This window comes from Elephas maximus, chromosome 4 (assembly GCF_024166365.1).
Source record: "Elephas maximus indicus isolate mEleMax1 chromosome 4, mEleMax1 primary haplotype, whole genome shotgun sequence".
Classification (NCBI taxonomy): domain Eukaryota; kingdom Metazoa; phylum Chordata; class Mammalia; order Proboscidea; family Elephantidae; genus Elephas; species Elephas maximus.
Window position 1 is genome coordinate 102,822,334 of NC_064822.1, and position 27,635 is coordinate 102,849,968.

A 27,635-nucleotide genomic window follows, 5' to 3' on the forward strand; every position below is an offset into this window, starting at 1 on the left:
CAGAACAAGGGGATACTGATTGGTTTAAAGTCAGGAAAGGTGTGCATCAGGGTTGTATTCTTTCACCATACCTAGTTAATCTGTATGCTGAGCAAATAATCCGAGAAGCTGGACTATATGAAGAAGATCGGGCCATTGGGATTGGAGGAAGACTCATTAACAACCGGCATTATGCAGATGACACAACCTTGCTTGCTGAAAGTGAAGAGGACTTGAAGCACTTACTTATGAAGATCAAAGACCACAGCCTTCAGTATGGATTGCACCTCGACATAAAGAAAACAAAAATCCTCACAACTGGACCAATGAGCCACATCATGATAAACGGAAAAAAGTCTGAAGTTGTCAAGGATTTCCTTTTACTGGGATCCATGGAAGCAGCAGTCAAGAAATCAAAAGACGCATTGCATTGGGTAAATCTGCTGCAAAGGACCTCTTTAAAGTGTTGAAGAGCAAAGATGTCACCTTGAAGACTAAGGTGCTCCTGACCCAAGCCATGCTGTTTTCAATCGCATCATATGCATATGAAAGCTGGACAATGAATAAGGAAGACTGAAGAGGAATTGACACCTTTGAATTGTGGTGTTGGTGAAGAATATTGACTATACCGTGGACTGCCAAAAGAACAAACAAATCTGTCTTAGAAGAAGTACAACGAGAATGCTCCTTAGAAGCAAGAATGGCGAGACTGTGTCTTACATACTTTGGACACGTTGTCAGGAGGGATCAGTCCCTGGAGAAGGACGTCATGCTTGGCAGAGTATAGGGACAGCGGAAAAGAGGAAGACCCTCAAGGAGGTGGATTGACACAGTGGCTGCAACAATGAGCTCAAGCATAACAACGATTGTAAGGATGGCGCAGGACCGGGCAGTGTTTTTTCTGTTGTGCATAGGGTCGCTATGAGTTGGAACCAACTCTACGGCACCTAAAAACAACAACAACAACTGTTATGGATTGAGTTGTGTCCCCCAAAAATATGTATCAACTTGGCTGGGCCACACTTCTGATATTGTGTGATTGTCCACCACTTTGTCACCTGATGTGGTTTTCATTTGTGTTGTAAATCCTACCCCTATGAAGTTAATGAGGCAGGATTAGCGGCAGTTATGTTAATGAGGCAGGACTCAATCTACAAGATTAAGTTGTGTTTTAACTCAATCTCTTTGGAGATATAAAAGAGAGAAGCAAGTGGAAAGACAGGAGACCTCATACCACGAAGAGAAAAAAGCCAGGAGAATAGCGCATCCTTTGGACCTGGGAACCTTGTGCTGAAAACATCTAGACCAGGGAAGATTGATGGCAAGGACCTTACCCCAGAGCCGCCAGGGAAAGAAAGCTTTCGCCTGGAGCTAGCACCCTGAATTCAGCCTTCTAGCCTCCTAGACTGAGAGAATAAATTTCTCTTTGTTAAAGCCATTCCCTTGTGGTATTTCTGTTATAGCAGCACTAGATAACTAAGACACCTACTGTATGCTGAAAGGAGCCCTGGTGGTCAGTGGTTAAAGCACTTGGCTGCTAACCTAAAGGTCACCAGTTCAAACACACCAGCAGCTCCATGGTAGAAATATGTGGCAATCCACTTCTGTGAAGATTTATAGCCTTGAAAACCCTATGGGGTAATTCTGATCACTATGAGTCAGAATTGACTCCAAGGCAGTGGGTTTCATTTTGGTTTACTATATGCCAGGGATTGCATTTTCTGATGCCTTTTGTCCAGAGTCACGGCTAGAAGTTTAAAACACTATCACAAACCTTTTATACACCGCAGGCCCTGTATAGGCCATGATTTACCTCCACCATTTTTTCTGTACCCTTTGTTGTTGGTGCCATCCACTCGATTCCAACTCATGGCAACTATATGTGTGCAGAATAGAGCTCCATAGGGTTTTCATGGTTGTGACCTTCTGGAAGCAGATAACGAGGCCTGTCTTCTGAGCTCCTCTAGGTGGGTTTGAACTGTAAACCCTTCAACTAGGAGTTGAGCGCTTTACCATTTGCACCACCCAGTTACCCAAAATTAGGCCCCCTGAGATCTCCATTGGGTCCACTATCCTTTTAGGGATTTTAACCCCAAGTGTGAAACAAATCCTTGGAAGAAGCAGCCTGTTTATTAAAAGCTGGACACATCCAAACATTTTGAGGAACAGAGTAGCTGGGGCTGGAGCCTGGGGACCATAGTTTCGGGGGACATCCAGGTCAGTTGGCATAACAAAGTTTATTAAGAAAATGTTTTACATCCCACTTTGGTGAATGGGATGAGGAAACTAAGGCTGGAAAGAGGAAGAGTAACCTAACCACAGTCTCACAATTAGTACACCAGTTCTGCTCGCTCAATCCTAAGGCAGGAATTTTTCTGAGAGGTTATCTGAGTGAAGAGACTTGACTTTCCTGGGACATCAGGGATTATGGGAATTAATAAATTATTCTTCCTTCCACTCTGGACCGGGTTGGAATGGGTGAGCGGTAAGTAGTGCAGCATGGCAGGTCAGAGTGGTCCATTTTGATGTGACCACAGATGCAGGCAGGTTTGGGCTGGGCCTTCTGCCCACTGCCTCTCTGGAGCTCTTTCTTCTGTCTACTCTTTGGTGACATAGGAAGCAGTTGCTATTATTTGTAGGTTTTACTAGGTACCCAGGAAGTGGGCCTGTGAGGAATCACCTTGTTGTCCTGGTACAGGTAGGATACCTCTTGCAAAGGTCTGAGCTGATGGTCATGAGCTACAGAGCTACTTTATTAAGACTAAGTAGCTCCAAGACCACTGTGGGAAGTACAGTGAGCCCTGATGCAGGGTAGGCTCCTTTAGTTGGATTGACAACTTGGACTCAATTCAAACTATTGTCTAAGGAATGGTTTTCGTAAGCACCCAGATACCTCACCTGCTCTCCCCCTTGCCCTCATTAGCTTTCATGGTAGGTAGAAGTGTTGTTTACTTAAAATTATGAGTTAGCTATCTTAATTATGTTTTTAATGATCATGTTTTCACTTACTGCTTTAGCTTGTCATGAACTAGGTTCAGCAAAATTTATAAGTTGGGTATTAATACATAAAAACAAACCCAATATTTATTTCTGTTATTTCTTTGATAAGAAAGCTATCAACCTTCATCCGAGACAGGAGAGGGCCGGAATAGGAGAAAGGAGTAGAGGAAGGGAGGGCTGTCTGGATCATTAGTACTGCGAAATAGCTTTTGAAATTTATTTTATGAAATACTGTCATTGATTCTGATTGGTTTTATCTTTCTTGCCCACCTTACACATTACCACCATACCCCTCCAGGGGAGAAGGTGACAGCTTCCTCGCTTTCACCATTCATACCAAGTCACTGGAAGGCAAGGGACACCTGAGAGTAGGGAGAAATGGGAGGTGTCAATTCACAACCCCAGTTTTCGAAGCAGTCCACGCAAGCTACAAGTGCAAGCCCAGGAAGTGAAGAATAGGCCAGAAGGACAGAGCAAGACAAATAGATAAGAGGGGGAAAGGAGGCATTTAACACCCTCACTTCTCCTTAACCTAAAAGACTTAAACCCATGGTCATCAAGTCAATTCTGATTCATAATGACCTTATAGGACAGAGTAGAACTGCCCCATGGGGTTTCCAAGGCTGTAGTCTTTATGGAAACAGATCACCACATCTTTCCATGGGTTCGAACCACTGACCTTTCAGTTAGCAGCTGAGCACTTAACCACCATGCCACCAGGACTCCTTGAAAAGTCTTATAACCAAAACCAAACCTGTTGCCATTGAGTCTATTCCGACTCATAGCGACCGTATAGGCCAGAGTAGAACTGCCCCATAGGTTTTCCAAGGAGCAGCTGGTGGATTCAAACTGCAGGCTTTTTGGTTAGCCTCTGAGCTCCTAACCATTTTACCACCAGGGCACCTTAAGAGTCTTATAGAAAGACACAAACATATCACCAAGATTATATGATTCTGTGGGTTTCGCTCCCCACCCTTCCCCCTGTTCCCCGATCACATTCCCTAGGGAACGCCTGGGATTTCTCCCATCCACCAAGATGCGGCTCACACATCCTCCATCACCTCTCTTGCACTAATCTGTTGGAGACTTGTGATCCCAGAGTTGTGTTCAGTATCTACTCCATAGAACAAGACCATCCCTCTTTTGCGCTTTCCTTCCCAAACCTTGGTTTCTGATCCCAGTTCACCACTGTGGTCCATGTGGTGCCAAAGTTTATAAAAAGGGGTAAGTTTGCATTTGTGTGAGGCCACTAAGCCGGGCAGTGTGGCTTCAGTTTCCTCCCTCTTGGCTGAAGAGTATAGCAGAAGAAGGCCTTAGAAAGGCCATTTGGTCACACCTACAGAATCAAGGACTAATGGAAAATAAAGAATGAAACACAGGACAATAGGTACTTTCCAATAATTTTTTTGTTTTTAATATCAATTGATGTTTCAAAAAATACAGAGGTGTTTGACACAGAATAGCACCATTGTGTAGGGCACACACAGTCCCTGCGCCCGGCACCTGAAGGGGGTCTTCTTGCCTGGGCTGGGGGGCAGTCACTCAAGGGGCGTTTGACTCACACCAGTTAGTTTCCTGCCTCTGCCTTGACCCAAAGGTCTTACAGGAAGACAATAAATAAATAGAACACTGAGATTTTATTTTGCAGTCTGCCCAGTTCAGGTCTCTTAGAAAGAGAAGGAATAAAAGTCCAAAATGTGAGAGGATGGGATGAATGGACATCAGGTCAGGTCAGCCATTCAGTGCAGAGTCCTAGAGTGACTGGGATTGGAAAGTACGTGGGTCCTTTGAGTTTGGAATGGATTGTGTTGTTTCTGGGTTGGGGTTTTTACAAGAAGCAGACAGGCCCTATGTCCACACCAAATTCCTGATCGGGCCCTCCTATGTCCATGGGTGCAATGTCAATGATGGGCAGGCGAGAGGTCTTCTGTGATCGGTACTCGATGACAGTCTTGCCCCACTTACCGGTGTGTTTCTAGGGGAAAAAGGAGGCACTATTCAGTACATGCCATGAAATCCCAGTGCCCAATACCCAGGACCCCAAGACTGAGCAACCTGACAAGCTTCCTTAGACCTCACATTAAGCACGATGTTCAGGGGGCTCCCTATACGTCTTGGCTTCCAAAGCCTTCTCCACTTCAACTCCTACCCTTAGCAGCAGTGATTTGCCCACCATTCCCTTCTCCCTCCTTCCTCACTTGATCTCTTTATCTTACACATGACATGAAGACTTCTACAAGAGTCACTGGACACACTGGGTGGAGTCTTATTTCTCCTGAGCCAAGCAAGTGGAGAAATAGAACAATTATGTGCCTTTCCCTCACCTGCCACCCTGCTCGTCTTCTGTACGTAACCCCCTCAAACACATGCCTCTGATGAACCTTTCATTTTAGGACAATTACACTTGCTGTGGACCAGTTCCTACCCTGCTCCAGCCTGAGCCCCTCACCCCACTGCCTCTCATCTCTCCCACAGCCCCAGCCAACTCCACTCACCGTGCAGCCATCCTTCAGGGCACTGTATGTGAATCTGCTGTTGCCCTCAGCCCGAATCTCAACATCGTTGGAGCCCTGGATGAGTAAGGCCTTCTTGAGGTTGCCAGCAGCTTCATCCATGTAGGCAATGCTATTCTTGCAGTGGTAGGTGATGTTCTGGGAGCCCTCAGTGGACAACAGGCGTAGGAAGGTCATCTGAACGTTGGCAGTGTTAGGAGCCAGGTTGTCATCTCCATAGCTGAACTGTTAGGGCACAGGGTGGTGGTGTGAGATCTGGGAGCCTAGCATTCAGTGGGCTAAAGGGATCTAGGGGACTGTCAAATTTTCCAGGGTTCAGAGGAGCCGAAGGAGGATACTGGTGGAGCAGGTAACAGGGAGAACAGTTTTGCTTCCAGGGAGTGGAAACCCCAGAGGGCCTCTCTTTGTTAACTTCTAAATGTTTAAAAAAAAAAAAAAAAAATTTGTACTGCTCCTCTTTCCTTTCTCTCTCTTTTTTTCAAGGTTGTGGTATATTTATATGTGACAGGACATTTGACATTTCAACCGTCTTCACATGTACAGTTTAGTGACATTAATCGTGTTCATCATGGTGTTCAACCATCATCATTATCTGTTCCTAAATTTTTCCATCTCTTTCCTTTGTCGTAAGCCCCAAAGGAAACTGTGAAAATGGGAGGAAGTGCTAAATGCTTTCAGGGAGAAAAAAGATAAAGATTTTGAGGGGTAAGCTCTGGCCTAGAGCAACCAGGTACTCACATGGAAGCCTCCATTGATGGTTTCTCCAAACCAGATATGTTTCCTTTCCTTGCCCTTGCTGCTCCACCAGTTCTTCTTGGGAACGCTTGCCGGGTTGGGGTAGACACAGGTCTCGCCAGTCTCCAAGTTGCAGAAGACCTTCATGGCATCCAAGGTGCAGCCTTGGTTGGGGTCAATCCAGTAGTCTCCTGCACGGGGGAGAGGCAAGACCCCTCGGGGCTTAGTGGGGAATAGACACATACCCTGAGGGTCAGGCCTGACAAGGGAAGGCAGAAAGTCCTTCAGGGACACCAGAGGAGAGGAGAAGGGTGTGAGGTCCACATGTGGCCCAAAGGGAGGGAGGTGGAGGGATGCCAGGGTACAGCACTAAAGAGACACACAAGCAAAGGGCAGGTGCAGTGCCTGCCTAGTGGATGAACCCTACCCTAGAGTCATTTCTTCTGCTATGTGCCTGTGGCAGGACAGGTCCCAGGGCTGCAGCATCTCTGCTGTAAAATGGGGGATCAGCCACCTTCCAGAAACTTCCAACCTGACTCTGCCCTGAGCTAAGGGGGCCATGCCCAGGGGGCTGAATTCCTACTCTCAGGGGAGAGGGGTCCAGGCTCACCGCTCTTCCACTCGGGGTGGCAGAGTTTCAGGTCGCGGCAGGTGCGAGCGGGGTTCTTGCGGGAGCCCTCGGGGCTGCGGATGCTCTCAATCTGGTTGTTGAGGGACTTCAGTGTGGCATCCACCTCAACGTCATGCTGTCTTAGGTTGTCACCTGCCTCGTCAGCCCTCATGTACTGCAGGGGGTCAGGGCCTTTCTCTCTCTGGCCTAGGCCAGCAAAGGCGGACATGTCAATGCCGGGGCCTGGGGGACCTGGAGGGCCAGGGGGTCCAGGATTTCCAGGAGGACCCTGTGGCAGGAAAAAGAGAGGTTATCCAGGAACGGTAGGCAGGGGTCCCTTCTGTGTCCACCCCACCTGTTAGAATGCTCTAGAGTGTTAAATTCTTCCCAGTCCTGCCCGTGGGAGAGTAAGATGCAGTAAGACCAAGAACACCATAGCACCTTCCCTATTTCTTCCATTAGCCCCTCTCTTCTATTTCCCAACGCCAATCATGCCCCCTTCAAACCTCTGGGGAGACCTCAGGATTAAAGGATGCCATCATCATTAGCAGCAGGCCGATGCCTCTAAGAGGCCATGAGCGCCCAAGAGCTCAAGCCTTCCCGACGCTGGGTACACCTGGAATAGGACACTCACAGCGGGGCCGGTTTCTCCTGAACGTCCACGGGGACCAGGAGGTCCAATAGGGCCAGGGATTCCATTAGCGCCATCTTTGCCAGAGGGACCAACAGGGCCAGGAGGACCCTGCATGCCAGGAGAGAGAAGAGGTGGTGAGAAAAATGTGGTGACCAAAGAGAAGGCTGGGGAGCGGATGGGGCGGTTAGAGGGCTGTCCTGGTAGTAATAGTCTGCTCCAGTCTTCATAGCTCTCAGTCACAGAACCTCAGACTGGTCTCTATTTGGCTAATAACCGGGAAGATAGTTTTATCGTTCTCCTACTCTTTTAAACTCTTCTTTGTAAAATTCTACTATCGGGGGTTGAATATGAGATGCCTTCTTGTTCATCTTATGGGCGTTGTGACCCCAGGTGCTTCTCTGGCCATAGTCAGGCTGAGCCAGTCCTACTGCAGCTGCTGAGTGAGGACCCTGAGCCCAAGGACCCCTGAGGACTCAAGAAGCAACAGCATTTCCCTCCCAACCTAAACATACGGCCCCGCCCCTCTAGGGAAGGGTTCTCTCCATCTCCAAAAGCCATGTCACTTACTCTAGGACCAGAAGGACCAGCAGGACCAGAAGCACCTTGGTCTCCAGAAGGACCCTGGGCAGAAGGAAGAAGCAAAGGTCAGAGGTCAGCACAGCATTGGAGCCTTCTTGAATCTATCTCTATCTCTCTATCATCTATTTCCTGCTTTTGAGGGAGCAGGTATATGTCTCACCCTCATTCCCTCTCAACTTCCCCATCCCTTCAACCCTGAGGAAGTCTTGGAAGCTTCTCAGGATGATTCTCAGTTGTCTTAGCAGCATATGAAACTCAAGTGGACTCTGAGCAGGTGGGAGGCTTCAGGGGAGCTAAGCCCAGGCAGCAACACTTACAGGAGGGCCAGGCAGACCCTGCAGACCAGTGAAACCACGGTGTCCCTTCAGTCCCCTCTCTCCAGGCTCTCCAGCTTCTCCTTTGTCACCTCGGGGGCCTTGAGGGCCCTGGGAACAAGACAGACAGACAGAGGTTAGGTCACGTTGGGGCCAGGGCAGGAGCCAAGGAGTCCCAGGAACCCTAGGTCCTCTGCTGCCCTCAAGGCCTTCCCCTGTCAGGGACTCAAACCAGCACATGGCGCTTGGACACTCACTGCTATTCCTCGGGCTCCAGCTGGTCCAGCAGGTCCCATGGGACCTTGTGCACCCTGTGAGGAGGGAGTGAAAGAAGCGTCAGAGAGCAGCCAGGTAGGGATAGGCCTCCTCTGCATCTGCTCTGGGCTGGGCACTGTGGCTGCTACTCCCAGGACCCTGGGGCAGGAGTGGCAGATCTCAGCCACCCTCCTTCACCACCAGCTTCCACTGAAGTAAGGCCACTCACAGCTTCTCCTCTGTCTCCCTGCTTGCCAGTTGGGCCGGCTGGGCCAGGTGAGCCAGGGGGTCCGGGGGCTCCAGAAGCACCAACAGGACCAGCTTCACCACGATCACCCTGTCAGAAGAGAGGTCTTAGGCTCAGAGAGGAACGTTCCAGAAGCAAGGAGGGGAAGTCTTTCCAGGCTGAGACAAGACTCTGACCCCAGCCTGCCACCCCAGGTGACCTCCCCAACCCACTGCACATAAAGACACCTAGATATTCACCTTGACTCCAGCGGCACCATCTCTTCCAGGGGGGCCGTCAGCACCTGGGCTTCCCTGGCAAAGGGAAACAGGAGTGCATTAGAGCTGCTCTTGGCCCTGTCTCCCACTCTGCTCTCCCATTCTCCCCTCAGAAGCCCCAGGCTCATTCTCTTCTGTCCAGCTGAAGCCTGGGAGCCAAAGCTTTCTCATGAGCTTCCTCCTGCTTCCCCCCTGTCACCCCTCTGAGTGTTCTGTACCTGCTCTCTCCCATCGCCACCTTCCCATTGCACTCTGGGCTATGGGTCTCTCGCTCTCCAGGGCACAGGACTCAGCCAGGCTGCCCTCCCTAGTCAGGGCACCCTGGTGGGCCCCATTGCTCACCTCTCGTCCAGGCTCGCCAGCAGGACCAGTCAGGCCAGGAGGACCCACGGGGCCAGGGGGACCTCGGTCTCCAGATGAGCCAGGAGCTCCCTGCTTGCCAGGCTCGCCCTGGAGAAACAAAGACACAGACAATGAGTGCTGCTCTGAATGACCCTGCCCCGGGCCCCACTGGCCCTTCGGGGAAAGGTTGGCCGCAGGGATAGTCTAAGGGTGCTGAGTGGGTGGAGGCCAGGCCACCGCACCAAGAGCACTAAGTGGAGAGCCTCCAGCCTGGGTCAAGCTATGCCTGACTCAGCCAGTGGAAGGGTACCCCTCACTCACCGATGGGCCAGGCAAGCCGGGGAATCCTCTCTCACCACGCTGCCCAGGCAGACCGACGATGCCTCTCTGCCCAGCCAGACCCTGGGGACCTGGAGGACCATCAGGACCCTGCAGAGAGGAAAGGTGGAAGATGAGAACTGACACAGAGCAGCCTACCCATCCCGCCCGGCCTGGCCAGGACTTCTGCAGGGGCCAGTGCTCTGCCCGCCCTGCCTTCTGGGACAATTCTCTCTGCGCCCCCCATCCCAGCATCTCCACAGCCCACTCCCTCCCACTCCATGCCTGCCCTGCCTTCTGGGACAATTCTCTCTGCGCCCCCTACCCCAGCATCTCCACAGCCCACCCCCCCCATTCCATGCTCTTGGGGCTCAGGAGCCTCTCACAATTCTGGCCCCAGGGGCCTTGGCCCTGGGTAGGCTCGGTCCTGGGGTCAGGGGAACTTACAGAGGGACCATCCTCTCCAGGCTCTCCCTTTTCGCCAGGGGCTCCAGCAGGACCTTGGAGGCCAGGGTCGCCAGCTCGGCCAGGGGGACCACTGTCTCCTCGAGCACCTTTGGGACCATCTTTTCCAGCAGGACCAGGGGGGCCAGGGGGGCCGGGGTTACCCTAAAGGAGTAAATGCAGGAAGTAAGAGCTCATCTCACCCATCCATCCAGGCTGGCTGGCTCAAGTCATGCACTGGCGCTGGATGCCAAAGCCACTGTGGCCCTAGTGATAGCAGGTCCACCCTGGGGGCTTCCCTGCCTCCTCCACACTGAGGGCAATGCAGCCCCACCTCACTGGTCTTCTCTTCCACTGCGAGCACTCTGGCCACCAGCCTTGCTTCTCCATCCCCACCTTCTGTTTTTCCCTACCTACTCAGAATTACTCAGAATCCCTTCTGCCTTCTCCCCTCAGGCCCACCATTCCTCAGGGATCAGCTCCAACCTTACTCCCTCTGACCCCTAAGCCTTCTGCTTGCCCACAGCACCTGCTCCTTCTGTACCTGGTGGTGACAGTGAACTGAGTAACTCTTCATCATCTCTACTCCCTCCACTGCAAGCTCCCTGAGAGCAAAGACCTCAACTGTGGACAGCCCGGTGCACAGAACGTGCTCAGGAAACATGTGTCCATGAAGGAGGCAATTGTGCCTGCCCTGTCCTCCCTCTGGCAGAAGTCTGAGTGTCAAGCTCAGGCCAGTAGGGAGACAGCCCATGTCCAAGCACAGGGTCACGCCCCCACTCCAGCTGTCTACAAGGGGAACACATCCCTGTGTCAATGAGCTACCCCTCCCAGAGTGGGAGTAGGACTTCCTGAAGCTCTCTGGACCCCTGTTGGGGTGGCTGAGCCAGACTGTGCAACCTCTGCACCTCGATGCCAGGAGTAGGGTAGGAGCAAATCGGGGTGGTCACTTACATTGGAGCCCGGGGGTCCAACACGGCCAGCAGCTCCGGGGAATCCAGTGGCTCCCTGTGAAAGGAGAAGAGAGCCTCTGAATGCCTCAGGCCCTCAAGTGGTCCAGAATCAAGTGTGGGCATCTTAGAAGGTGGTGTGGGAAGGGAGGAGGGGCTGCAAAGCAGCAAGCAGGGTTGAGAGGGAAAACAGGCCAGCTAGGTCCAGCCATTGGAATGGGACAAGTGCTGCTTCTCCATCTCTCGTTCCTACATAGGGGCATTCAGCAAGCTTCGGGGAGCTGAACCAGGGGCAGAGCCTAGGGCTGAGGGCTACTGGGAACACTGCTTCCCAGCAGAAAGGCCACCTGGCTGTGGGATGGGCTTAGGCTGGGGGGAAAGGTAGGACTGAGAAGGAAGGAGGTGGGGTGAGTCACAGAACGCCACCTCGGGAGCCTCTCAGACCTTCCTCGAGAGACACGGGCAGGGGTGGGGGTGAAAGCAACCCCTGCCCCACGGTGCCCTCCTCCCAACCTGGGTAAGGGTGGAAATGGGGCCTCACTTACGGGAGGGCCTTGAGCACCTCGGGCTCCTTTAGGACCAGTCACTCCAGTAGGACCCTGGGAGAGGAAGGGGGAGACAGTGAGTCCCAGAGACCCCAATGGAGGGTCTTGGGGCTGCTGGGCTCAGGGTCTGTCTGAGCCCCAGCAAGGGACTCCTGAGGGTGAGATCTTCAAAGACAGCTTTCTTGGCACTCAAATCCCACCCCAGCCAACAGGAGACTCTTGTTCTAGATCTTGGGGGAAAGAAGCCTGTCAGTCATCCACGAAGCCAGTCCCAGCTCTCATTGCCATATCACTCACTCCCCAGGAGACTGCTTTGTCCTGGGCAGCAGAGACACAGAGCCAGCTGCACTCTGTGTCAGCCTCCAGCTCTCCCCGACTCCCATACCCGAGACAATGAGAGCTCCTTCCCCTGACCACGGGCCAAGATTTTACCACCTGAACCTTTGTCTCTGAACACAAATTCCTGCTCCCTGCAGCCTCTCCCTCCAGCAGTGCTAGCTAAGTCAGTGGAGGGCCCTAAACTCACAGATGGGTGCTCCCAGGGCCTCCTAGCCGATTTTGGCCCACCTGGGTCTACCGAGGCGTTTCCTCCTGCACCCAGTGATGCCTCATGAGAACAGTTCTTGGGGAGTTCAGTTACCCACCTGTGGTCCAGGAGCTCCTGAGGGGCCCTGAGGACCAGGGGCGCCAGCATCTCCTTTCTGGCCAGCCTCTCCTTGCTCACCCTTGGCACCAGGTTGGCCATCAGCACCCTGGGTGGGAGGAAAGAGGAAGCAGATGGGTGCAGGGCCAGAGAGAGACAGAAAGAGTGTGTGTGTGTGTGTGCGTGTGTGTGTGTGTGTGTGTGCTGGTCTACCACAGGCCTGAAAGTTGGACTAAGGTAGAATTCTTGTTTAGTGTGGAGGCATGAAAGGAGAAGAAGGGGGAGTCAATTCCCCCCTTCTTTAAAAATTTTATCCCTGCCTTCCTCACAGGCTGGAAGTTGCCCTCAGTGCTGCATGTGGAGAGAGTGTGGACAGGAATACTCACAGGAGGACCAGCGAATCCAGCAGGCCCAGGGGGTCCAGTCTCTCCACGTTCACCCTGTGAGAGAAAAGGGCCCAGAGAGAGGTCAGGCCCCCTCTGTCTGAGTCTGCTCTCTCCTGAGAGCCCAGAGGAGAGGGGCCTGGCACCATCTAGCCTGATCCAGCCCTGTGTACAGCAACCCCCAGAGAAAACTCCCAGAGGGCATCTGAAAGTAGCCTTCAGGAGGCTCATTCTTGAACAAAGGACCCAGAAGCTTCTCTTAGTCAGAACATCCAGTGACCAGAGGCCCTCCAACTTGAAGACATCATGGAATGTGACATGCCTTCCCCTTCCTTCCCCATATGTCCCTCCCACCCCAGACCCCAAGCACAGGGAGCCAGCGTCAGGCAGCCTGCAAGGCCAGGCTGAGAAAAGAGCTGGCACCTCAGGGGGTATGGGCTGGGACCAAAACTCACCGGGGCGCCTCGAGCACCAGCAGTTCCTGCAGGACCGGGAGGTCCAACTTCTCCCTAAAGGGGGAACAAGGGCCAAGGGTGAGGTGGTGGGAGCAAAGTGGGGACCTTCAAGAGCAAAGTACACCCAAGAAGCCCTGACAATGGGAAGGGGGCTCATGGTCCCACCCCACCCTGGTTTCTCCTTGCTGCTTCAGTCCACACCTGCACCCTCTTCAGGGCTTTTGCTGAACACATTTTTACCCCCAGGCCAACTGCTCCATCCTACAGGCCCACAGCCAACAACTTCCGCTTTTAAGCCCCTGTGGGCAGGAGGGGCACAGTTGATGAGTGAGGAGAAGAAATAGCCTCTTTGGCAGGAGATGAGAAGGAGGCTTGATGGGGGGTGAGGCGGAGAGGGGAGAGGGGGCGACAACTCACCTTCTCACCATTGGCACCAGCCGGGCCAGGGGGACCAATGGGACCAGTCAGGCCCTAGGCAGAGAGACGGCAGAAGTAAGGGAGAGGGGGAGAGTTAGGCTGGGGCACCCAGGGACTCTGGGGCCCCACCAATGAACGGGCCTTGGAGCACCCTCCCCTGGCCTCCAGAAGCTCCCATTCTTCCTGTGGCCCCCAGTTTTGAGAGGCCCGGGAACCATGTTCACACTGCCCAGCTCTCTCCCCTGAGTCCAGTGCTGAAGATTGCTCTGCGTTGCCCCTACCCCAATCCCCAAGGTCCTGTAACCAGTAATCACTTACTCGTCCACCGTCTTTCCCAGGGGCTCCCTCGGGGCCTTTCTCACCAACATCACCCTGGAGGACAGAGAAAATGGGCCACTTCAGGGGGGCCCTTGGGGACCCCTTTGCCAGCTCATGCCGCCTAGACTCTTCCCCAGAGGCATCAGCTGTAGTCTCAGGGTGGGCAACGAGGAGGAACATGAGTGAGATGGAGGGAAGGGTGGTGAGGGGTTGTCAATAAAAGAAACAGACAGCTTTGCATGTGTTGGGGGGAGTGTCCCACAGTTCCTTAGGAAGGGTAACTGGAAGGCTCACCCCCAGTACTATGGGGAGAGGGGTGTGAAGGGCAGGAATGCAGCAAGGTTGCAGGTTTGGACTTACCCTGTCTCCCTTGGGCCCAGCAATACCAGCTGCTCCCCTCTCACCAGGCATTCCCTGCAGACCTGGAGGGCCCTGAGCCCCAGGGGGGCCAGCTGGGCCAGAAGCACCCTAGGGTGGAAGTTGAGAGGGAGTCTGTGGTAGGCAGCACCTCCCCAGGGCCCCCAGTGAACAGAGTTGGGGAAACCAGGCCCAAATCCCTTCCTCCCTCTCTGCCTGACCTCCTTTCTCTCTCCATCTCCTACTCCTCCCTCCTTCTAGTCTTCATTCCTAACCCCCCTCCTCCTTCAGGGGGGCCCCCAGTGCTGCCCAGAGGATCCCCACCAGAAGGACTAGGATGTACTTACTTTGGGACCGTCAGTGCCAGGAGTGCCAGGGAGGCCACGAGCACCCTGAAGGCCCTGGGACCCAGGAGAGCCACGTTCACCTGGGAAACCTCTTTCACCCTGCGCAGATGGAAAAGGCAGTCAGGCAAGTGGGAGGAGAGGAGGCCTGGAGGGATCTTCGGGATTGGAGAGAAGCAGGGAGGGTGCAGGCGAGTGGGTGCTGGGCTCAGGGAAGGCTGTGTGCTGGAAGGTGCAGCTGGGACAGAGCAGACAGGACACTCACCCTGGGGCCCACAAGGCCAGGAGCACCAGCCTCACCAGGAACACCCTGGGAAGCAAAGAAAAAGGTGAGAGAGAAGGAAGGCTTTTATGTTCCTGGATCCCAGCTAAGTCTCCCTCCTACTAGGTCTGAGCTTAGACTGTGCCTTCTGAGGAGAGCTGGGCCTCAGTCCCAGACATCCCCAGGCCTCCCGGGGCTCCTCGTCCCCTCCTCCTGCCCTTGTCTCCTGGGCAGAAGAGCTCTTCCCATCTAAACAGGTGCAGGATCAAAGAGCCTCATACTCACCTGGTCACCTGGTTTTCCACCTTCACCTGGGGGACCAGGAGGGCCAGGAAGTCCCTAGAAGCCAAAGTTACCTGTGTTACCAAAGGAGTAATTGTGCTGCCCCACCTCTGCAAGGAGGTCCCACGGAGGGCAGGCCAAAGGGAGGCAGCAGCAATGAGAGCCTCTCTCCTGCTCCCCATGGAGCCTGCTGCAAACTAGAGGGAGCTGGGCCTGTCAGGAGGCTGAAGAGGAAGTTGGTCCAGCCACCCACCTGGAACCCAGATGGCCCAGGAGCACCCTGCTCTCCTCGTTCTCCAGCAGGTCCCTGCAGAGGAAAAAGGGAAGGGTGAGAAGAGCCAGTGCTCTGGAGGACCCAGGAGCCACAGCTAGAGGGGCCTGGAGAGCCCATCTACCTTCTACCTGCACTGTCCAACAAAAGGGGTGCATGTGTGTGTCCTGCTCTTCTCCCAATTCATGGCCTGCACCCCTGACAACCAGGTTGAGGTCTACACTGCCTCCTGGGACACCTCCCTCAGCTTGGGGTGGGTCTGGTGTCCTAGATCCACCCAGATCCACATCTGTCAGCTCTATTACTGGGGGGGCCTGAGGCCCCACCTCCACCCGCCCTCTGCTTCCACTCCACCCAGCCCACCACATCCCCAGGGCCACCTGGAAAGGCCTGGCAGGCACTTACGGTGGGTCCGGGGGGACCTGCAGCACCTGTCTCACCATCTTTACCAGGAAGACCCTAGAGGGAGAGAAAAGAGCGACAAAGGACTTTCATCTCTTTAGTTCTTCAGTCCCCCAGGTGGATGTCTTGGCCCAGTGTTTCCAGACCACTGAACTCCATTGCCATCCCCTCTCCTTCCTTCTTTCCTGGCCCTTTCTCTCAGTCTTTCTCAGCTGGAAGCCTCCGCCCCACCTCCATGGGCTCTGGCTAACAGCACCTGGAAGTTTCCCTGGTAGGCTCTCAAAGGGCCCTGCTCAGCATGAGGCTCAGCCTCAGGAATCAACAAGAGGGATCAGGGCTCTGCCACAGGGAAGCCACCCATCTTTCCTTGCAGGTGTCCAGTCAGGCACTGGGAGGGGTACTTACTCTCAGACCAGGAGCACCAGGCAGTCCCTTCTCACCAGCTTTGCCAGGTTCACCCTGGAGGAAAGAGAATGCAGGACCATGAGCGGGGTACCAGGTGTGGAGGGCAGAGGAGACTGTGGAGACTGGGGCTTGGGGTTATATACTGATGGACAGTAAAGGATAAAACTATCATCTCAGAGGTGTGAACCAGCAGCCAGGCCACTGGGTCCTGTCGCATGGAACAGTGCTATGGCTGAGATGTCCTGGGGCTCTAACGAGCCCTGAGTTTTCCTTGGATCACAGGTACTTTGGTAGGACATGGAGGCCAGAGCCGTCCATGGTGCCAGGGTTCCTGTGCATCACTGCCCCTGCTTAACTCTATTCAGCCAGCCTTTTCCCCAAGTGAGCAGGAGATAGGTAGCACCATGTGGAAGGAAATGGGAGGGCAAGGTGTTACTTACATTGGCACCTTTGGGGCCAGGGAAACCCATGACACCGGGCTGCCCACGAGCACCCTGAGGACCTGGAGGACCAGGGCGACCATCTTCACCAGGAGCTCCCTGAAAGAGAGGACACCATTCTTAGAACACAGTCACTCTGGTCACATACATCCATACACTATTTACTAAGTGCCCACTATGTGGCAGGCACAGTGCTAGGCACCAGCCGTACACACACAGCATCTGGGATTGACTGAGGTTGTGACCAGAAGCCCATACCACATGCAGGGGCCCTATCTGCGAAAGGCATTGCTTAGCTTAGACATTCTGTGTACTTTGTCTTTCCCCAAGGAAACACCCAAGTGCAAAAGTAAAGTGGCATTTTCAGAGCTCACACCTGGGCCCAGTATCTACTATCTAGCCCCCTCTTCAATTCTCTAAGTTCACGGTAATCTAGGTTGCCCCCAGCCAAACTCCTTCTCCCTTCCCACCTGCCTCCCCAGGGATATTTCCTCAACAACTCCATGATGATAGACTTACAGAAGGACCAACTTTGCCTTGAGGACCAGCATCACCAGGCCGACCAGTGAGACCCTTTGTTTGGGAGAGAAAAAAGTATAGGTGTCAGGGGCAGGCTCCTGGACCTCCCAACCCTGACAGCACAGGGCTGGAGGGAGCAGGCAGGGAAGGGGCTACTCAGAGTCCAAAGCCAAGGGCAAAAGAAGGTCCTCTAACTCACCCGGGCTCCAGGAAGGCCAGGTTCTCCAGGACGGCCAGGGTCACCATTGGCTCCCTTGGGACCAGCAAGGCCGCTAGGCCCTCGCTCTCCAGGGGCTCCCTATACAAGAGAAGACAGGAAGTGAGCAGGAGGCCACTTGACCAGGGACGAAGGGATGGACCCCAGCCCTCTCTCCCCACTCACCTTGGGACCTGCCAGACCATCTTGACCTGGGAAACCACGGTTGCCAGGAGCTCCCTAGGAAGAAGGAAAGAGGCAAAAGGAGGGAGTGCGTTATGATGGACCGTAATCCAACTGTGGCTGGAAACAGCCCGGTCAGGCCCATCAACCCACCAAACCGAATTTCTGTGGAGCAGTAGCTACACCCTACAAGATTCTGAGGACTAACTCCTTGGGTCTGTCCCCATCTTTCTGGAAGGAGCTCAAATTGCTTCATGCCATCCTGGAGGAGGAGGGCACAAATAGGGGACGGAATCCATGTCCCTATAGTGGTAAATAAAGAAAGGAGGGGTATGATATCCAGAAAGGTCATGGGACTTGGCCGAGATAGCTACAAGGACTCAACTTTCATCTCGAGGTCACACCTCAGTGAAACTGGGGGCTCCTAGGCCACTTACTCTTTCTCCAGGGGGACCAACAGGCCCAGCACCACCAGGCTCTCCACGAGCACCTCTTTTGCCTTCTTCACCAGCAGGGCCAGGGGCTCCCTGGGGGCCAGCAGGGCCCTGAGGACCAACACAATAGAGAAATGGGTAAGCCTTCATTCGACCCCGGGGCAAGCACTGGCCTGCTGTGTGGAGGAAGTGGCCTTGGCAGTTGCTTCAGGGCTGGGAGGCTTGGGGAAGAGGGGCCACAAAGGGTTAGCCCTGAGCTGAAGTGCCTGGTAGGAAGAGACAGGATGCAGAGTTCAAGCTGTGCACACAGCTAAGCCAAAGTGGGGAGCTGACACTGCACAGGGCCCTCACAGTCCTCTTGAGCCCCCTCCCCCAGACACTGTCCAAGAGGCCTCAGACTGGGGGATGGGCTTCAGAGATGGTGGGCTATGGGGCTGGGGGAGTGGCTCTGTGCCCCATGGATAGACAAGGGCTTGTGGTCAGATACTTACAGGCTCTCCCTTGGGGCCTTGTTCACCTTTGAAGCCAGCAATACCAGGTTCACCCTAAACAAAAGAGAGAGGCACTCACACTGAGTTCTCCCCATGGATCCTGCCCATCTTCAAACACCCTCGTACAGGTGCCCACAGAAGGACACTGGTGTGAGGCCAGGTCAGGATTACATGGAAGGAGGGCTGGCAGAGTTTGCTCCCAGAGATGTCAGTGGGACTTGGGCTTTATCTTGGGCTCTTACCGTCTGACCTTTAGGGCCCAGAGGACCAGTAGCACCTTGAGGGCCAGGAGGACCACGGGGCCCAGGGAAGCCAGGAGCGCCAGCAATCCCAGGAGCACCCTGTCAGCAGGAGAAGACGGGGCAGGGTCAGGAGATATGCAAGGAAACACTGACCCCTCCCACCCCACCCTCGGAGGAAAGAAGTCCAAAGGCAATACTCACAGCAGATCCTTTGGCTCCAGGAATTCCATCAGTTCCAGGGTTACCCTGAAAAAGGGGACAGGGTCAATATAAAATTAGCAGCAAAGAAGGAAGCACACCCACTCCAGCCCTCAAGGGTCCCCTGGGCCAGAGGCTGGGGACAGAGCTGTCCATTTCAGGGATGCTTCTGCTGGATGTTTCCAGAGAAGGACTGGGAATGGAAGGAGACATGTCTCTAGAGATAGTGGGGGCAGGCAGTGGCTAGAATGGAGCTTGGGGCTCCACTTCCCCCATAGTGGAGTATGGAGTCAAGACTGCGAAGTCCAGGGGCCCACAGACCCCAGACCCTAGACCCTCTGGCCAAGGAGAAGCTGTACTTACAGAGGCACCAGCAGGCCCAGGGGAGCCAGGAGTACCAGGTTCACCTCGGGGACCTTGAGCGCCTTCAGGACCACGAGCCCCAGTGGGGCCAGCTTCACCCTGGAGGGACACAGGGAGGGGTGAACTGAAGGGAAGGGACAGAGGACACAGGCCTCCATGGGTCAGCCGCACTTGAGGGCTAGCTGCACACACTGCACCGAAAGGCCGCCTTATGCACACGCACCCACCCCTGCACATGAGCACATGTTTTCACCAGCATGTTCACACACAGGGCATGCTGCCATTGTTGTCCCCACCTGACTGAACACTTGACTGATGACTTACTACCCCTGCCTTCTCTGCTCCTCATCTCCCCTCTGCACTGTCAACTATCACAAGTGATGGCACAGTTAGGTGCTATGGCAATGGGCAACTTGCTGATTCTGTCAGCAAAGCCTCAGCCAGTGGGTCCGGCCAGACCCAGAATGGTGGGATGACAGATAGCTCCAGGGAGCAGAACCCTCTGTCTCCCCAGCCCTCCCACTGAACTATTTAATTAAGGAAACTGAGGCCCCCCAGAGAATTCCTGTGCCCCTAGCTGTCCACTTCCTCAAACATCTCAGCCCAGGACACCATCTTGCTCCAGTCTGGCAGACGTGTGAACAGTGCCGAGCTGGCAGAAGCAGGCTGGGATGGGCTCTCCTTTCCCTGCTCTAACCGCACTCCACTTCCCCTCGGCTTCTGGCAGCCCCTCTAACACCTCTCACTCCTAAAAGGGCCTCTGCTTTTCCTTTCATTTTTTCCTGAAAGTTACAACTGGCTGAGATCCGGGCTCCCTGGGGAGCCTGCTGACCTGGAGAGATGGCAGAGCCTCCTCAGGTTTCTCCTCAGAACATTCCTGCTTCACATTTGTAATTATTATTTTCTAAAGGTCAGGCCCTCTCACCTTCTGCTGTACCTCCTCACAATGGGTCTCCTTCACCCGGCTCCCAGGGCCTCAGACACTGTCTGGTTGCCGTGGAAACCCCCAGGAGGGGAAAAGCAACCTGATGCCAGTGGCCACATGGAGGCTCCTTATTCATCTCCTGGCAGCAGCGATGGGGAGAATTCCCAGGGACATTCACATTGGAATCCTTCCTGGGCCACAGGGGCCTTTCCCTGAACTGGCTGGCCTCCCACTGGCCTCTATTAATCCTCGGAAGAACTCAATTAATATGGCTTGGGAGAGCCAAGCACCCTAAATGAAGCAGAAACATGAAGGGGAGAGAGGGAAGAAGGGGCTGCCTCCCATCCTGTGAGCCTCTCCCCCTTGCCTGCGCTTCAGGGTCCAGAGCCTTCTTAACATTTGGGTCTTCCCCTTGACTTGATTGCCTTCTTTCCTTCACCTCTGGTCTTCTCTCCTCTCCCCATCTTTGTCATCTGTCTGCCTTTCTCTCCACTCAAGTTGTAACTATACTTCCAGCTTTTTATCCTTCCATCTTACTTTCCCTTCCAGCTGGTGACTGAGAAACACCTGGCTTTTTCCCTTCCCTCCATGGACTGCAGCAGTGGGCAGGGTCGAAGATTCTCCTCAGAAGGGGAGAGGGGATTATTAAGGGGGCAGTTAGCAAGGGTCTTGGGGAAAGGGGAGTTCTGGGGTGCTCATGGGGTTCAGGACTCCAGCAGCAGGGCACATACCTTGGCACCGGGAGCACCGGGGAAGCCAGGACCACCAGCAGGACCAACAGGACCCTGAAGAGAAGGAGGGGGTTGGAGGTGAACACCATTGCAGGGTGGAGTCGCTCAGCCCCCAGAGGGAGCCAGCGCACCCCTCTCACTCCCTCCCACCTTTGTACTGATTTCCATCTACGCCCACTGTGGCTAAAAGTCCCTGGTGAACACTGTTCCCATTGCTAGTGTCCCCAGGAAGCTCCAGAGAGATGCCTTGCTTTGCCTGGCTTCAGAAGGCGAAGGAAGTTTCTGACTATGAATATGGTGAGAAGCAGACATTTCTTTGATTTCCTTCCCCAGCTACCCCCGCCTCCGAAAACCTGCTGAAGATGAAATGTGCTTACTGGAGGCCCTGCGGGGCCTGGCTGACCATCGTTGCCACGTGCACCCTGTGAACAATGAGAAGGAAGCAGCCGGTGAGAGGTTTCCATACACCCAGCCACTCCTGTCCACAGCCCACCCACCCCAACAGACAACATGGGAGACACGGTGCTGGGGTGTCCCAGGGCTGAGCATGAAGATGGCAAGGCTGTGATGCTGGATGCCGCCCAGGAGAAAGAGTGGCCCCAGAATCCCTCCATGGTGTCTGCAGTGGGAGTTGAGGGGCAATAATGGTGGGCTGGTCAGCTCCTATGAGTTACCAGTTACCAGTTGCCCTTGAGTCAATCCCAACATGGTGACCCCTTGTGTGTCGGCCTAGAACTGTGCTCCATAGGGTTTTCAATGCCTGATTTTTCAGAAGAAGATTGCAAGGCCTTTCTTCTGAGGCTCCTCTGGGTGTGCTCAAACTTCCATACTTTCGGTTAACAGCCCAGCACATGACTGTACCACCCAGGGACTCCTATATGAAGCTTACAGGAAACTTAAGTAATTTCCCATCTAACCCATCATTCTTTAAACTTTAGTTTAGACCTCAAATATCCCCAACCTCAAGGCTGAGTTATTGTTTAAAGACTCAGTGAATGGGAAGAAGGAAAATGAAATATCGAAGCATAACCTTGACTTGGTGCTTCCTGCCTGCTCACAGTGGGAACCCTGTAGGGGCTCATTTAAGGCCTCAACCCCAGGGTGCCCCCATGTTTTGGTCTTCTCCAACACCCTCCCCCCAGACAACCTGATTCTGAGGAAAACAGAGGCCACTAGCAGACGTTTGCTCCTGGCCCAGGAAGAAAGCGCCACGATGGGAACAGGCACTGGCCTCTGGGCCCAAAGGTCTTCCAAGGCCACATCTGAGTTTGTGCCCCTGAGAGACATTTCCTTTATCCGGAAAGGCAATGCTGTCAGTTCCTTATCTACAGGACTTGTGCCCTGAGGTTTTTCTCCAGGGTTGTGGTGAGCACCTCCCAGTTTCTTTCTCAAGGTCCGTCAGGGCTGAGGGAAATCTTTACCCAAACTCTGGGAGCTGTCAGGCAAGGTGGGGATGGAACTGGGGCCTGGTGCTTGGCTGCTGACCCAAGCAGGCCAGAAGGTGACCTCTCCCCACTGGGCCTGCCTGTCTGTCTCTGCCTGTCCTCTGAAGCTACCAGAGAAGGATGCTTTAGGGGGAGCTCATGCCTTAAGCTCAAATCTTCCTCCTGGCTACAGCCCACTTCTCCTCACTGAGACTTTCCAGATTGGCATTACACAGGAAAGCGAAAGAAGACTTAACAGGAAAAATGTCAGAGGGATATAAAGCCCCAGGGCTGGCTGCAGCCCCTCCTAGGCCTGCCTGGCAGCTCAGGGTGGCACTGTTCCTGGGAAGTTCTGGAGCACCCTCCCCCAAGGGGTCGGCCAGTGGAGAGTGAGTGGGCACGAGTGAGGGAGCTGCCATGTGGCTTGGAGGAGCCAGAGCTGGGCTGGCATTTGCCGGCTCTCCCTGCAGCAAGGCTGCGTCCAGGGTTGGGTTGAGCAAGTCTGGCTCAAAGGCGGGCATGTGACTGCAGCAGGCCAAGGCTGGCCCAGCCCAATCCCCAGCCCAGCCTGACGCCAGGCCTGCACTTGGAACTATTCGAGCTGCCCTGTATCTGGGGCCTGCACGCCTTGGACACTCTGAGGAGCCACCTTCTGCGAGTCCAGGCATTAGCTAAGATAAGTCTGATTGGAGGTCAGATGAAGGCGGGGCAAAGGAGGGCAATATCATCAACCTTCTAAGCAAAACCCTAGCCACACCATGCCAGTCTGGGTACTACTGTGGGGCCAGGAATCATGAAGGAGAATCAAGAAGCAGGGCTGCTGTGCACGGGGAGGAGGGAGAACGAGGGCAAGGGACGCAGGTCACCTCTACCCCTTCATGGTGTGAGGCCATGGTGGCTCAGAGCCTTGCCAGCAAGCCCTGCCATTAGCCATAAGCCAGGGTCCTGCTAAGCTGTAGAAAGAGCAGTGTTTCTTGGCAGGTCCATGCTCTCTAATCCCCTCACACAAAGTGACCTGGGGCAAGGCACTTGAGCAGCTCTGGCTGACAAATGAGGGTCGTGGCCACTTGTCACTCTACTGATCTGCTTTTGAGGGAAATTTCTGCCAAATATGTGCATTATCTAGAAAGCAGCGCAAGCGAGTGAAGCCGATGGATTGATTTAGGCCAGCCCTCCCCTGTGAGGAGGGGCTGCAGAGCTTGGGTGCCTGGGAGGTGGAAATAACAGAAAGCATCATCTTTCCTAAATACGGCTTTCATCACAGCACTCGTTCACCAAGCACCTACAAGAACTCTCTGTTGCCTAAGAGGTCTGAGCTAAATGCATCCGTCTGGCACGGGGCATCCTCCACTGGCTGCCAATCCCCCGGGCCTTCATCTCCCACATCAGCTAGAGTCCACCCTGCCGTCTGAGGCTGCAAAGCATCATTTGTCTTCAGCTATTTATCCTTCCATGCCACAAGAAACCTCGCTTTCTTCTTCTATCTATAAATTTGGGAGAATAATGGAAAAACCCTCACAGGATTTGGGGAAAAATTAAATGAAAATATATACATATATATATAAGGCATTAAGGAGCCCTGGTGGCGAAGCGATTAAACATTTGGTTGCTAGCCAAAGGTGGGCCGTTCAAACCCACCAGTCATTCCCTGGAAGAAAGATGAGGCAGTCTGCTTCTGTAACAATTACAGCCTTGGAACCTCTATCGGGCAGTTCTACTCTGTCCTATAGGGTCACTGTGAGTCAAAATCAACCTGATAGCAATGAGTTTGGTTTTGATTTTACATAAGGTATTAAACATGGGAAGACCTATTCAGTGGGGGCCTCTATATCATATTATAGTTTTCATTACCAGTCACCAGCAGCAGCATCAAGTGTGGGGGACCTCTAAACCGATGCTAAAAAACCAGTTATGGTCGAGTCGATTCTGACTCATGGCAACTCCATGTGTGTCAGAGTTGAACTGTGCTCCATAGGGTTTTTAATGGCTGGCTTTTTGGAAGTAGATCCTCCAAGCCTTTCTTCTAAGATGTCCCTTAATCTACTCAAAGAGCCACCCTTCCGGTTAGCAGCCAAGTGCATTCACCCAGTGACTTCAAGCTGATGCTAACTGTTAGACTCTCCTCGGGCATCATCTGAGCAACCAGGCTATGCACAGTGCCATAGCCAACTTAAGTCTGTCCACCTGTCACCCTGGATTGGCTTGGGAGTGGGTGGGAGGAGCTGAAGGGATTACCTGAATAATTCAGACTGGTTAAGAGAGAGCCCTGCTCTCACCGACCAACCTTCCCATCACTCACTCCCCTCTCCTTTGACTGTACAGACCCCACCTGGGTATCTGTGACTGGACGCTTAGAGTGAATTTTTATGGGGATGATGACACTCCACACCAGAGGGTTGTTTGAGGGTTAACAAAATAACCATATATAAAAGTGGTTTGTAAACGGTAGAGTGCTGGGCAAATGGCACCTTTTGGCTTTGTCAATGACTTACCGCAGCACCGGCAGGGCCAGTCCGTCCTCTTTCACCAGGCAGACCACGGGGACCCTGGAACACACATGAGGACAGCACAAGCATGAGGTGGCTTAGGGACACTCTGCATAATACTTATTGCCCGGATGCCAGGGCTGGGGGCGGGGGGAATATTCCTGACTGTGTTACCTTTCTGACTAGGCCAGGACTTCTCACATCACACCCAAAGATTTTTCTACCCATAAACACTCCTACTGTCACCAAAGTGTTGAGAATAAAGAGAATTTTCATGAATTGAAACATAATGTGTTAACAGGGCTGCCTATTTTGGGGCAATGTTGGTGAAAACTGGTACAAATCATCTACTCAATACATTTCACTTTTTGCTCATAATCTGATCAAATCTGCAAAATCGAATCTCTATTTTCCACAAAGGGCGCACTGGTGTTTACAGTGCGGCCATTCGAGGGGCTTATAGGAGGTATCTGAAGAGTGTGGACCGCCCTCCCACGAGGCGATGTTCATACTCACCATGGGGCCCGGAGAACCATTCTCACCAGGTGAGCCACTCTCACCCTGGAAAAAAAACGCACAGAGTTAGTGCCTGTGGCCCGAATTCTGACCCCCAGAAGACTCCCCAGGAAGAAATTGAAAGTTCTGGTCATCTCAGCCAGCACCAATCCACCCAAACGTCAGTTCTGAGAAGGACAATTTCCCAAGACTTTCGGGCCCGCTGTTCATCCATCAGGGTGGGAGATTGGGTGTTCCCAAACAAAGCTGTTCTGATGTCCTAACTCCAGGTGCAAAGGCACCTCCTCAACTGGAAAAAGAGGCTCCTGGTGGTCTCCCCCACTCCCATACCCCCATGTGCTTCCTGGTCCTTACCTTAACACCTGGGGCACCTGCTTCTCCCTTAGCACCATCTAGACCTGGGTAACCCTAGGCAACAAGAGAAAACATTGAGTCTCTATTCTGGGGAACCTGAATAGGAAGCAGTACACATACCACTAGACACTTTTCTCTCCCGGAGGCAATCCCATGCTTCCAAAATCCCACCACGATACTTACTCTGTGACCTTTGACACCAGGAAGGCCTGGGGTTCCTGGGAAGCCACGAGCACCCTGCAATCCCAAGAGCAAATGTTCAGGGCCCAGAGCAGAAAAGCAGGGTCAAGGCTGCCTGGGGCTCCTAGCAGGTCTTCAGAGCCCAGCTTCCCAGGCCACCGGGGAGCAGTCATGGATCCCAGCTCCTGGACAGCTTTTTTAGTAAACGCAGGAAGACCCCCACTGAGCCTCACCCTCCCCATCTTATGCAAATAGGTATAAGTAACAACTGCCCAGCTTCTCTTGTGGGACAGTGTTAGGAATCACAATGGGTTAATAAACATGATGGTGAAATAGATTCAGGTATTGTTAGTACTTAGTTTTATTGTTGTTGTTAGGTGCCATTGAGTCAGTTTCGACTCATGGCAATCCCATATGACAGAGTAGAACTGCTCCATAGGGTTTTCTTGGTTATAATCTTTACAGAAGCAGATTGTCAGGTCTTTCTCTCTCAGAAACGCGGGGTAGGTTTGAACTGCCAACCTTTTGGTTAGCAGCCAAGCACTTAACCATTGCACCACTTAGTTTTAGAAGTGAACTAATTGAGGTGGATGATCTGGGTCTAAGGCTACCGCCTTGATCTCAAGGAGGTGAGGCTCTGGGAAAGAGGTTTGAGGCTGGGAAATGTGGACCCTTACCTGAGGGCCAGGAGGGCCTCTTTCACCAGATTTCCCAGGTTTTCCAGCTTCACCCTGAAGGGAGAGAGAGAGACCTCAGATTCCTTGAAAGGAGGTTAGCACAGTTGGCACACTTCAGAATGGGTGTCTCTCCTCCCTGCCCTTCAGGCCTTTGCCCACCTGCTTACTCACCTCCCTCCCCTCACTCAGAGTCCAGACTTCCCTGCATGCCCTTCATTGGTCATCCATTATTCTTTCCAACACACGCATGGCCCACAGGCAAGCTCCTCTGTCCTCACTCTGCCACCGACTTCCCCTGGAAGACTTTGTCTCTCCTCTTTTAGGCTCTGCTGGCTGGGCTAGCTCTCCCCAGCATTGAGAGACGTTACTGTCTAATGATATTAATAAGAAAACCACTCAAGGGCTCCAACTCCGGCTCTCCACTTCGTTTGCATCCTTTGTAGACATCCTGACTCAGGATGAGCTTTTCCTAACTCATTTACAATTAAAATAATGTTGGGTTGGTAAATGTTTCTTTCTTTGTTTTTCCTTCTCTACATGTTTCCCCCTTGTGTTTTTCCTCTCCCTTCTCTCGCTTCTCAATTTCTCTTCTTGGAGCTAATGATGTTTTAATTATTTCCCTTCCCATCAGGTCAAAAGCAGTCCCATGGAAACTTGCAAGCTAAGTCACAAGGGGGAATGTAGACAGTAGGCAGAGTTAGGGTTTACGACTGACCAATATTGTGCCTCAGGATACTGCCACCCTGTGTGCCAAGCCAAAGGTGCACCCACATCAGTCCCCTGTCCCCACACAGCCTCTTCAGGCACTTCCAAAGGAGGAAGCGCCTCATTTGACTACTCAATTTTACTTACATCATCACCAGGTTTTCCAGGGGGGCCAGGAGGACCACGGGGACCCATGGGGCCCTATAAACAAGGGGAGAGTTTTAAGAGATGGCTGGAGGGAGAAGGCATTTAGTCTTTAGACAAAACTTTGGGACTGTAGCTTTGTAAACTAGTTCTCCTATAAGGAAGG

At 53.3% G+C, this 27,635-nt stretch overlaps 1 protein-coding gene across 1 annotated transcript in view; it reads right to left on the reverse strand.

The window, feature by feature from the left end:
* Nucleotides 1-4,807: 4,807 nt before the first annotated feature.
* COL2A1 (collagen type II alpha 1 chain) overlaps nt 4,808-27,635 on the reverse strand; it is a 32,102-nt gene continuing 9,274 nt past the window's right edge. Inside the window, exons 11-54 of the mRNA XM_049882942.1 lie at nt 27,473-27,526; nt 26,621-26,674; nt 25,947-26,000; nt 25,764-25,817; nt 25,410-25,454; nt 24,900-24,953; nt 21,361-21,405; nt 20,984-21,037; nt 19,328-19,426; nt 18,968-19,012; nt 18,767-18,865; nt 18,525-18,578; nt 18,037-18,144; nt 17,603-17,656; nt 17,420-17,518; nt 17,221-17,274; nt 16,702-16,800; nt 16,262-16,315; nt 15,860-15,913; nt 15,437-15,490; nt 15,187-15,240; nt 14,905-14,949; nt 14,643-14,741; nt 14,299-14,406; nt 13,939-13,992; nt 13,621-13,674; nt 13,204-13,257; nt 12,752-12,805; nt 12,367-12,474; nt 11,723-11,776; nt 11,182-11,235; nt 10,231-10,392; nt 9,787-9,894; nt 9,466-9,573; nt 9,106-9,159; nt 8,849-8,956; nt 8,622-8,675; nt 8,368-8,475; nt 8,039-8,092; nt 7,472-7,579; nt 6,838-7,126; nt 6,231-6,418; nt 5,475-5,717; nt 4,808-4,954 (exon numbers count right to left, since the gene is read on the reverse strand). Coding sequence (XP_049738899.1) covers nt 4,808-4,954; nt 5,475-5,717; nt 6,231-6,418; nt 6,838-7,126; nt 7,472-7,579; nt 8,039-8,092; nt 8,368-8,475; nt 8,622-8,675; nt 8,849-8,956; nt 9,106-9,159; nt 9,466-9,573; nt 9,787-9,894; nt 10,231-10,392; nt 11,182-11,235; nt 11,723-11,776; nt 12,367-12,474; nt 12,752-12,805; nt 13,204-13,257; nt 13,621-13,674; nt 13,939-13,992; nt 14,299-14,406; nt 14,643-14,741; nt 14,905-14,949; nt 15,187-15,240; nt 15,437-15,490; nt 15,860-15,913; nt 16,262-16,315; nt 16,702-16,800; nt 17,221-17,274; nt 17,420-17,518; nt 17,603-17,656; nt 18,037-18,144; nt 18,525-18,578; nt 18,767-18,865; nt 18,968-19,012; nt 19,328-19,426; nt 20,984-21,037; nt 21,361-21,405; nt 24,900-24,953; nt 25,410-25,454; nt 25,764-25,817; nt 25,947-26,000; nt 26,621-26,674; nt 27,473-27,526 — 3,756 coding nt within the window. The remainder of the gene's footprint in view (nt 4,955-5,474; nt 5,718-6,230; nt 6,419-6,837; nt 7,127-7,471; nt 7,580-8,038; nt 8,093-8,367; nt 8,476-8,621; nt 8,676-8,848; nt 8,957-9,105; nt 9,160-9,465; nt 9,574-9,786; nt 9,895-10,230; nt 10,393-11,181; nt 11,236-11,722; nt 11,777-12,366; nt 12,475-12,751; nt 12,806-13,203; nt 13,258-13,620; nt 13,675-13,938; nt 13,993-14,298; nt 14,407-14,642; nt 14,742-14,904; nt 14,950-15,186; nt 15,241-15,436; nt 15,491-15,859; nt 15,914-16,261; nt 16,316-16,701; nt 16,801-17,220; nt 17,275-17,419; nt 17,519-17,602; nt 17,657-18,036; nt 18,145-18,524; nt 18,579-18,766; nt 18,866-18,967; nt 19,013-19,327; nt 19,427-20,983; nt 21,038-21,360; nt 21,406-24,899; nt 24,954-25,409; nt 25,455-25,763; nt 25,818-25,946; nt 26,001-26,620; nt 26,675-27,472; nt 27,527-27,635) is intronic.